Source organism: Cryptomeria japonica, chromosome 5, assembly GCF_030272615.1.
Source record: "Cryptomeria japonica chromosome 5, Sugi_1.0, whole genome shotgun sequence".
Taxonomy (NCBI): Eukaryota; Viridiplantae; Streptophyta; class Pinopsida; order Cupressales; family Cupressaceae; genus Cryptomeria; species Cryptomeria japonica.
Window position 1 is genome coordinate 688584350 of NC_081409.1, and position 11717 is coordinate 688596066.

At 34.2% G+C, this 11717-nt stretch overlaps 1 protein-coding gene across 1 annotated transcript; it reads right to left on the reverse strand.

The window, feature by feature from the left end:
- Window positions 1-1285: 1285 nt before the first annotated feature.
- On the reverse strand, window positions 1286-11454 carry LOC131040716 (cold-responsive protein kinase 1). The gene is made up of 4 exons (XM_057973665.2): window positions 10594-11454; window positions 9905-10300; window positions 6523-6714; window positions 1286-1464 (listed from the first exon to the last, which is right to left on the reverse strand). The coding sequence occupies exons 1-4, from the start codon at window positions 11399-11401 to the stop codon at window positions 1286-1288; spliced, it is 1575 nt and encodes a 524-aa protein (XP_057829648.2). The 5' UTR covers window positions 11402-11454.
- Between the last annotated feature and the right edge of the window lie 263 nt (window positions 11455-11717).

An 11717-nucleotide genomic window follows, 5' to 3' on the forward strand; every position in this document is an offset into this window, starting at 1 on the left:
ATCTATTTTGCTTTGATCAGCATAGACCTATCGCTTCACTCTAGTCTGCTCAACCGTCATTCAACCTCCTTGCTCTGCTTGACCACACTCTGATTTATACAATAACTACCCACAATGATCACTTTGATCCTTTGACTGCAAACATGCCATCTGTCAAATAAGACCATTACATTCTTGTAAGTTAGAATAACAACTTTGAACTATAACCGTCGAGCGACAACAAGTCGGTTCACGAACTCGTGGAAACCAAAAAATCCCACATTCATCTGGAAGTCGGGTTGGTTCATATTCAATCACCCCAACAAAAACATTCTAAGTGTCTACCTACTAATCTTTTCAACTTCGGTCTGGGCGGCCATCCGTAGTTAGATATTTTCCCCATCGGCCATCTGAAAGACTCCAAAATGAGTTACTCTGATCTCCCGATGACCTAGAGATGATCCCATCAGGACATCGGCAAAACCTTCCTGCTATCTCCCCGAACCTCGATCACTCTAAGGCTATCTACACCAAACCATCGGGTCATCGACCAAACTATGAACAAGTAATCCTGATCCCCGATACCATAGTAGACAGCTTCATCAGCTCATTGGAATAACACTCCAATAGATAGACCCAATCTCCCGATGATACATAATTGCCAAAGGCGACTCCATCAGGTCATCGGCAAGACATAACTGAGAAACTGCTACCCCGATCATTCGATCTTCCTTAATCTCTTTTTGCACTCTGCCACGTGGCACCTTCTGATTGGCTTTGGGTCCCTTCCCTGCCACCTTAGCATGACCTCACTAATCGCCTGGAATGAATCTCTTCTTTGTCGGGCTCCACCTTGGTTGCCAAGTCACAAAGGATATCCATAGAGTAGCTTCCCATTGCGGTATAGCAATAGACGTCTGATCGTCTTGGACTTGCTCACTGGTTACCTTGCTTGAGCTGCTATCTTGTCAAGCCCCACAATGGTCGCCAAGTCACGGGGGATAAACTTCATGCATCTTGCCATAGTGGTATAACGAATCGTCTAATCATTCTGGACTCGCTCACCTGTTAATTGATCATAGGAAGAAGGTTCCATCAGCCCATTGGCAAGAGTCACATCGACAACGGTTCCATCGAGATAGGTTACTCTGATCGCTGATACAATGAAGGCGACCAAATAAGATCCATTAGATGTCGACATAACTTCTCACAGACTGCTCTCGATAGCCGATGTCACCCCGATGACCAAATTCAACTTTATCAGGATGACCTAAGACCAGCTATTCCGATATGTGAAGCATTCCAACTAGAAGACAGCTAACACATCGGGAGTTCGGTGTAGCAAATAACAAACTCTCCTGATAGCCGATACCAAATCCGAGAAGTCGAGTTCATCGGCCAGAGTTGTCTCGATAGAAAGAGTCCAACCTGATATGTTCCTGTAAGCTATTCCATCAGGGCAAGCTACCCCAATCAACCTGAACACTGGTCAGGAGAATTCGAGGCATATTTCCAACAGGATGGGCCCCTCTAGGATTCAACATAACTCGATGGGGAATGTAATATTGGAAGCATATTCAAAGTTGATTATTGATTGTCTTAATAATTCCAGTCCCCCCTTGGAAGATCTGAGAGATTATAAACAATTGTAAATGTCCCCTTAATCTCTTTGAGAAAATTACTGCTCATCATACTTATAGGGAGGGAAATATGGTGGCCGACCTTATTGCCAATAAGGGTTTGAGAAATGCAGATTGGCAATTTTTAAACTTTAGTGAAAGCTCTAAGGAGCTCAAAGAGATTCTGGCTTATTAAAGGCTTCAACACAAATAGGGGAACAAGGGCAGATACTAACAAGGGTTCGGACAATCAGGTTTTGAGTACTTATTTACATGACCACATTTTTTCAATTTTTCAAAAATTATGTGGGCCCCTATAGTATGACAGATAGGTTTTGGATAATTTTGAGCTTTATGTTTATGTGTTATTTTTCTAGCTGGACTATGTATGACAAAGATGACATGGAACATAATGGTCTCGATGCAGGTACAAGAATTCAAGCTTATTACTTCAAATGGATCTCTTTAGATTGGATTTTTATTAGAAGTAAAGGTGACTTCTTTAATTTTCACAGAGCCTTAAATTTTAATGATTTGAAAGGAAATTATACATGTGACAACATTGGTGTGAAAGAGTTAAAAAATGACCTTTCCAGAAATATTTCTTTATGTTTGCCTGCGATTGTGAAGAACTTGAGCTATTTCTTGGGTCATTTTTATAGAGATAATCTGCACTCTGCTTGTCCTACTTCTGACATGGGGGGCCCTCTTAAGAGAAGTGAGCCTAAAAACTATGAGGGATTCATGAATATGAGGAGATTTGGGAGATGTTTCAGAATGTAGCTTTTACCCCCTTCTTTCTAGCTTTGAAGGGTTACAATAAGGCCCTGACGATGTAGTTATGTAACTCTTCATAGAATGGTGTTGTGACTATCGAGAGGATCTCCTTCACTGTGACGTTGGATTACATCGTGAAGGTCACCTATCTGTCGAATGTTGATAAACAAGTGGAAAGACGCAATAGTGGTGACTACAAAGGGTTTATAAAAAAATCCTTTGAGAAAGGGGGAGAAACTGAAGGCAATTAAGAATGAGTATGGTCGCTTGGCTCTTCCTAAACTGTTTCCCATAGTTAGTTATTACGTTATGAAGTATTTTGTTCTAGAAGGTAGATACACTATTGTGCACGGTTATCATTTTCTTATTCTCAATCATATTATGCATGGGGAGAAAATCAATTATCCTTTTAGCCTTTCTTTCTATTTTCTTCCTTAGAATCCTCCATTCAAAATGGTGCCAACCCACCACTCCACCAGGGCCTTATCTATCTGCTTTACAGGTTTATTGCAGACCAATCTCCCAGGCTCAATAGTTTGTCCCCTATGCTTGGGAATGAAAGAAACTAAAAAAAATATTGGTAAGGCCTCCAAGCTTGTGCTTATTGACCCTGTGTCTTAGTTTTCACTTGGATCCACCTCCTCTATAGAGAAAAGAGGAAACTAAACCCTTGCACTCTTGGATAAAGAGTCCCTAGAGCTTGCTTTGCTAAATTTGAACCCAGATAAGAGAAACTTGAAACCCCCAAGAATTCCCCAATTAAAGAAAAAAATCGGCAAAGAGTCTGTGAGTAAAAGTATAACCATAGACCTAGACCTCCACAATCAGGATGAATAGGAGGGAAAACCATCGAAATAGGACAAAACTGATACCAACTTCGGGGAAAGGAGGTCAGCTAGGCTTCTAGCTAAGGAAAGAAAAGAGGAAAATAGAAAAGTTGATAATAGGACCAATGTTAAAAATCTAGAGGAAATTTATGATTTGGAGGAGGATGAGGAGATGGTCCCCTATTCCCAAGACTCCCCTGTTAAGATAGATGATGACAATAATCTGTATGAGAATTTACTAGAGCTCAAAGAGAGAGTCGCCACTCTCATGAGGAAGAATGAGGTACAAAATATGAAAATAAAAAACCTGTGTCATGCCTTAAGCTCCCTTTGCTACATTATAGATGGGGTTATGAAGAATGTTGTTTTAGGCACGGTTTCTATTCAGAAGAGAATTAAAAAGAACAAGAAGAAGATGGTGAAGCAGGGCTAGAAGGAGCAAGATACAGGCGATGACGAGGAGAGGATGGACACCTGGGAATACAATCTCAAGAGACTCCAATGTGATTGGAATCTACTTAAGAAGGATTAGTTTCTCTTTGGGTTCTGGTTTCTTGTTCTTTTTTCTTATGATCATATTAAGGATGTTGTGATGGGTCTACATACCCTTTAATGTTAACTTTTATTATGATAGGACTGATAAGACTTTTAGTAATATGCTCTTTGTTGATGTTATTGTTAAGACCTTTTGTAGTATGCTTATTAATAATGTTTATAAATGAGATGATAAGTCTAGAAGCTAGAGGTTAGTTAGGATGTGCAAAAATAGCTACAGAACTATGAAAGTTTTTTTATTATTTTTGAAGGGTGGCCTCTGTGTTTCGTTTGGTCTTTGGGTGGTTGTTCTTTGCTTAAAGATTTAACTTTTTAATTCTCTATTGTTCTTGGTTCAGGGCCATCTCCCTTCTTATTTAATAAAAAAAAAATCCATATCCACAAGGATACATGCAAATGATGTATGAGATAAAGTACTAGTATTTGGGTCTACCTTAAAGGAAAATATCCTAGACCATTACCAAGAATCTAATTAGATGATTTACACCAAAACTATAGGGGAAGATAAAAAAGTCTTACCCAAACAAGGGAAATATCAACAAACTCCTTTAAATAAACTCTATAATGCTATGACTGACACTTAAAATATTTGAATTTTTGAAAGATTTTGGTAGGATATGTTTGGGTGGTCACATCCTACCAAATTAGGTCCCTTGAAAGGGATAAGAGAAATCTAGGCTTGCGATATTAGATATGGTCCTAATTTTGGTTTTTGATGACAACTAAAAATAAGATAATCAAGATTTAAAATAGTATAGGACACATCTATGTAAGTTGGAGGATAAATTCAAGGCCACAAGTGGTCCTAAATGGTAAGGGAAGTGGAAACTAAACTAAGTTCCAAGAAGAGTGTGAAATGAGACTCTCAATTAAGATGTACAATTTATGAAACTACATAATTATAATATTGTGATTTACATCTCTTCAAAAGAATTAAAATTATAATTTTGTATTTCACAATTTTTAAATTAACTATAAAATAGAAATTAATTTAATTAATTTATAAATTATTAACTTATTTATAATTTTTTTTTAATTATTAATTTAATAAATTTACATATTTAATAATTTTATTAATATTTTAAGTATATTAATTTTTTAATTTTGTTAATTCTTTATCATGCAAAATTTATTAATTCAATTGAAAAAAGTTATTATATATAAATTTAATATTTATTTTTCAACTTGAATTATTTTCAAGAGATTCAACTCTGTATCTCTCTACATATATCGATATGTACGAAACTCTTTCCCATGTGGTGCACATGGTTGTAAAATTATTCTTTATTGAATTTTCACAATTTTTGCTGATAAAGTAGAAAAAATATATTTTCATTCAATATTTAAAAATAAGTAAAAAATATATATTCATTTAATACTTGGAATTAAAATGTCGCATTCACATTTGGAATTATTTATCTATGACAAGAATAGGTTGAGTTGACCACCTTGAGGGGTCATCCAAGGTATGAGGAAAAGGCAATGTCTACGCAACACTTAGACTGTACCATTGACTCTGTTTAATAATTAATTGAAAAAAAAAATTCATAATATTTAAATATTCAATTAATTAAAAAATAGAGTCAATGGTATGGTCTTTCAATTAATTATTAAACAGAGTCAATGGTACAAATTGAGTGTTGCGTAGACAAAGGCTAAACCTTCTTTTAAACAGGGTTTGGAAAATTCTCTAAGCCTTTAGATAAATATAGACTAACTATGATGGATTCTTTCTTATTATATTATAATGATAATTAAATTTATCATTGATTGATTCGTTATCTAAATCATTCATTAATTCATAATGACCGACTACAAATATGATGTGTAACTCTTCTATAATATTTTTGAATAAACAATTAATTAAATTTGATTATTAATATCTTTTATTTTGATGCTTATGCAATCATGAACAAAGGAGTGATAAGGTGGAGCAATCCATGACTAAGATTAAGAAAAATCTCAAGAATTTGGTTGATATTAGTAAAGAAACCATGAACAACAGTATTGAGGGGCTTGAAAGATTAATGCCATGGTTGTTGATTATAGATCCTACCATAGTGATCTGGTCAAAGATATTGGAGGAGATGATACTATTGCTAGAGACAACAAAACTACTGGACCAGTTCCAGAACCAGGAGCAAAAGTGACATCAAGGGTACCTCTAGATTCATTATGGAGGAGCTGGAGGAAATCAATAGGATTTCCATCCAAAAGAACAAGGATCTGGTGCTCTCCCTTAATTGAGAGCTTTCTCTTTTGTTTTTCCTTTCTGTCTATTTTTTCCTTGTTTTGTGTCTTCTCAGGGTCGCTACCCTATTTCGATGTTGTTTCATGTTTGTTTGGTTGATGGCCGACTATTGTAAACCTTTTGGTTTCGAGTCCATGCAAAACCCGTTTATCTTATATAAAAAAAAAATAGATAACCATTTGAACTTAAATAATTAACAAATAAAATTATGTAAACATTTCAATAGAAATGACAGGGGTAGTTTAGATTACATTACATTGTAGAAAAGAAAAGTTATAGCTCACTTGCTAAAAACACATAGACGAATCACTTAAAGTTTCATAATATTGAAATTATTTGTTTGGTAGTATAGAAATTGGTATATTGAACTCCCTAATTCCTTTCTTTATGTATATTAAGATCTTAACCACAACTTGCATATTAGGTCTTAGTTTTGGATCTTCATGAGTACAAATAATTCCCAATCTTACAACTTTCTCCATATCATCATAAACTTGTTTATCATTATAAATACCTTTCAAGAAATCATCAATGAACTCCATCATGTTGTTTGTAGCCTTTACCACGTTTGCCCATTGTGAAAGGGTCAATCCCTTCTCAACTAAAATTGAGCTTGTTGGTTTTACACCACTTATGAGTTCCAACAATCCAACTCCAAAACTGTATATATCTTCATTTGGAGAAGGCCTCATTTGATGCGCTCTTTCTGTAAAACACAATTTGAAATATAAATACAATTGCTAGAAAAACTTAATTTAAAACAAGACAACAAAAAAAATTAAAAATAATTTTTATTAGCATAATATAGAATTATTAGATCAAAAATTGAAACATAAAGCTTGAATGCAAAGAAGAAATTATTCTTAAAACATAAAAGCTTGAATGTAAATCTTGTTTGATTATATTATAACTTAGTCAATTAATGATAACCTATATCTGTATAACAAAATAAAAATTAAACACAAATTATGTAGGATCTAGAAAGGAAATTGCCATACCCAGAGCTGTATAACCAATAGTAAAGAAAGAACCCAAATAGATTGGGGTGAGCTCACTATTGTTTGTAATCCTAGCTACACCAAAATCAACAATATGGGCTTCCGGATGTTCATCAACAAGTATATTTTCAGGTTTCAGATCACAGTGCACAATTGTAGTCTTGCATGAATTTGGAAACTATTGTCATCTCTTGACCGTTGAAGAAATAACCCAATATTATCATTTCAATTTCACAAAAATATATAAATTTTATTAGATTACATCATTTCAAAATTGAAAACATATATTTTAGTTTCAATTGATTCAATTAAAATATTTGAATCAATATTGACCATTTCCTCTATAGAAGTGTGAAATAGCTTTGGGCTTTTACCCCCTAGTCCTTCACATAAGTAATCCCATTTCTTGGTAGCCAATTTGTGTGCTACTAGGTATTTTTATTTGAAGTGATTAAGGTGAGTATCATTGTCTAAAACAACATGGTCCGTGAAAAGCCACCGATTAATATTTCCTTCTATAAACTCATGATTAATTTCAGCATGAGATTGGAATGTAGTAGGACCACACAATCTAACCACATGTTCTTTCTTCTTCTTCTCTTTGGTAGGTTTCCCATGGGTATGAGGATCTACAGGTAATACGTCCACTAGAAGGGTTCCTTGTAAAGCATATTCGCCACAACAGGCATCATTGATCTTGAACTAGGGAAAGGAAGATGAAATGGAAGTTTTCTCTTTAGTAGTAGTATGGATTCAGGGTCAACATACGAGGATGATGGATAAGTTTCACGGATTCCAATGTTGATACCTAGGAAATGATGGGAATATGGGGACGATGCTTCAAGAGCATGACAATACTCAAATGGTTGAGTGAAACCACGAATAGTAATTTCACAACCTTGATATGGAAATTTGAGACATTGGTGATAAGTGGATGACATAGCCTCCATGCCATGGATCCATGTGCGACCAAGAAGGATATTGAATGGAAGATCAAGATCAACAACGTGGCAAAGAGTATCTTGTGTTACTGAGGCCCCCTAAATTGGAAGATTGATCATCCCCACTGAGCTTCTCTGTAGAATATCATGTGCTTTGATAGTAATGCATTGATTATGTAAATGCATGATAGTATACCCTTCTTGTGTAAAAAAATTCAATGTACAAAGATTTAGGTCAGGTATGTAATGGTACAAGCCTATCCTGCTTTTATTAATCAAAACAACATGAAAGACAACAATCCTACAAAGAATATACAAAATAACTTGGAAACTAACCTAGAAATAATAGATCACCCAAGTTCACCCTAGAGGAAGTAGTTTTGGGGGAGAGACCTTTAAAGAATGATTTTTTTCTTACGCCAAATAACTATCCAAGATGTTGTAACATCACAATTTGAATCTTTAAATGTAGGGGGAGTAAGCACCATCAAAACAATCTTCTAACTAAGACTGTATATTAGGAACAAGAAAAAGAAGAGGGGAATTACATAAGCCATGGGGTAGCAAAAGAGAATACAACATACAAGGCATCCAAACCAACCAAAGTAGTATAAGAAGGAGGTTCCAAATCATTACAAACATCTAAAACAACAACCAAATCATCAAGAAAAACCTTGAGATGCCTCAACAAAACATTCTTCTACCTTGTAGAGGAAGATCTAAAATGAGAGCCATGGGGACAAGCTGAGGCCAAATGTCTTGTAGAAAAACATCGTGAATAGTGAAATAGAATGCCCTTAAAATTGATCATCTAAATTCAAGGATGCTCATTCACTTGAAGAATAATCTCGCCTGGTATAGCCTTCAATAGATCCATATCCACAAGGATATGGGCAAAGGATGTATTAGATCAATTACTAGTATTTAGGTCTACCTTAAGGAAATAGCCTAGACCATTACCAAGAGCCTAATAAGTTGATTTACACCAAAACTATAGGAGAGGATAAATAAGTCTCACCCAAACAATAAAAACATCAATAGAATTCTTTAAATTAACTTCGTAATATTAAGACCGACACTCAAAATATTTATAAGTTTTTTTAAAAATTATTAATTTAAGAAATACATATTTTTATGATTTTATTAATGTTTTAAATATATTATTTTTCTTATTTTATTAACTATTTAATATTCAAAATATATTAATTTAATTAAAGAAGTGATTATATATATTTTTTTAAACTTAAATTACGAAATATTGTAGGAGATTCAACTCTCTCTATCTATTCGTATATCCAGTATGAAAGTCTTTGGCACGCGGTACAGGTGGTTATAAAATGTAGAAAAAGTATACTTGGAATAGAAATACCGCGTTTGAAAATAATTTAACCTTGTTGATGGAATTATTTCTCTACCACAAGACTAGGTTGACTTGACCACCTTGACGGGTCACCCAAGGTATGAAATATCCTCCTACCTTCTCTTAAACAGCGTCCGGAAAATTATCACAGCCTTTAGATAAATGTAGACTAACTATGATGCATTTTTTTATTTTTATTATATCATAATGATAATAAACTTATCATTGATTCATTCATTAGCAAAATCATTTATTCATTCATTTATTTGTGAGTTCTATAGATTGTTCAGTCTCTTAAATGTTATAAAATACATTCATTCATTTACAATCATCAATCAAAGATATAATATGTAAATCTTGTATAAAGTTTTTGAATAAACAATTAATTAAATATGGTTATATATATATTTTTTGACTGTTTATAGCTTTTGCTAGATCAGTTTTGTGGGATAATATATATAAATAAATTATGTACCATAACAAAATAGATAAGGATTGGAACTTAAAACAATTAACAAATTGAATTATGTACAAATTTCAATAGAAATAACAAGTTATAGTTATAGTTAACTTGCTAAAAAGACATAGATGAATCACTGAAAGTTTCGTAATATTGAAATTCTTGATTTGCTAGTATAGAAATTGGTATATCGAACTCCCTAATTCCTTGCTTTATGTCCATTAAAACTTTAACCACATCTTTCATATCAGGTCTCAGTTTTGGATCTTCATGTGTACAAATAATTCCCAATCTTATAACTTTCTCCAGATCATCATAAACTTGTTTATCATTATAAATATCTTTCAAGCAGTCATCAATGAGCTCCATCATGTTGGTTTTTGCCCTTACAGTGTTTGCCCATTGTGAAAGCGTCAATCCCTTCTCAACTAAAATTGAACTTGTTGGTTTTACACCACTTATTAATTCCAACAATACAACTCCAAAACTGTATATATCTGCTTTTGGAAAATACCTCATTTGATATGCTCTTTCTGAAAAGCACGATTTGAAATATAAGCACAATTGTTAGTCAAACTTGATTTAAAACAAGATTTAAACTTGATGAACATAATATTAAAAAATCGAAAACAGAAACTGTTATTATATGAATAACTAATTCTCTTAATTGAATGAAACGGAGAAACTATTCTTAAACCCTAAAAGCTTCAACCTAAGTCTTGTCTGATTATATTAGAAATTCGTCCATTAATGATAACCTATATCTGTATAACACACCACAAATTAAACCGAAATTATGTAGGATTTGAAAAGGAAATTGCCATACCCGGAGCTGTATAACCAATAGTAAAGCAAGAACCCAAAGAGCTTGGGGGGAGCACAGTATTGTTCATAATCCTGGCTATGCCAAAGTCAGCAATATGGGCTTCCAGATGTTCATCAACAAGTATATTTGCAGGTTTCAGATCACAGTGCACAATTGTATCCCTGCATTCATGGTGAAGATATGCCAACCCATGCGCAACTCCAACGGCTATATTCAATCTTTGCGTCCAATCCAGTCTGCAATCCAATGGCCCGTGCAACAGAACATCCAGGCTAAAATTAGCCATGAATTTTGTAACTATTATCATCTCTTGACCGTTGAAGAAATAACCCAATATTCTCATAAGATTTCTGTGACGAAGCCGACCCAAAATCTCCAGCTCTGACAAAAAATGCTTTAGACAACATTCTCTATCCTCTGAAAATTCCATTCTTTTTATGGCTACTGTTTGGCCCTTGCCGAGGATTCCTCTATAAACAGTTCCAAATCGGCCCCTTCCAATTACTTTTGTGTCGCTAAAATTGGCTGTTGCTTCAACCAAATCTTTTCTCGTGAATTTCAAGTATGGCTGGGAAATTCTTTTGATTTTGGCTTCCTCCGTTTGGAAATGAGAATCATTTCTTTTTTTCATGTAGTCTTTGAGGAAGACAGGGAAGAGGAAAACACAAGATAGTAGGAAGACAATAGTAGTGAATAGGGGAAAAACTCGGAGAACGAGATGAAGAGAATAAAGGTTCCATGATATAATCAGGGATACAGCACTTGTAATTAAATAAACAACTAACAAAACCGTAACGGACTTCCTCATTAGACTAAATTCCTTCCAGTACTCCAGAGCTTTGCCTTTAGATGGAAAGGCTATCCACTCTTTTATCACAATAGTGGATTGAATTTAACAAACTAATAATTATTGTGGCGGTTTATAGAGATATTTTCATGGATATTGTAAGCAATCCATACAATCATCTTTCCTGGAGAGGAGGACGATACTTCCCTTGTCATCATCAGGAAAGACTAAATCCTCAAGTTTTCTAAACTAACTAGTTCCAGAATTTCACGTTCACACGCTTTGTCTGGATCGCAGAATAGTCTTGAAAATAAAATTGAAATATTCTAATAGACTT

Coding starts and splice junctions, on each gene's coding strand:
- LOC131040716 (XM_057973665.2), bottom strand. CDS start 11,401: ATGAGGAAGTCCGTTACGGTTTTGTTAGTTGTTTATTTAATTACAAGT. Junction 10,301..10,593: donor TATTGGTTATACAGCTCCGG/GTATGGCAATTT, acceptor CGTGCTTTTCAG/AAAGAGCATATCAAATGAGG. Junction 1,465..6,522: donor CATTGATGATTTCTTGAAAG/GTATTTATAATG, acceptor TCTCCTGACCAG/TGTTCAGGTTGATTGGGGTA.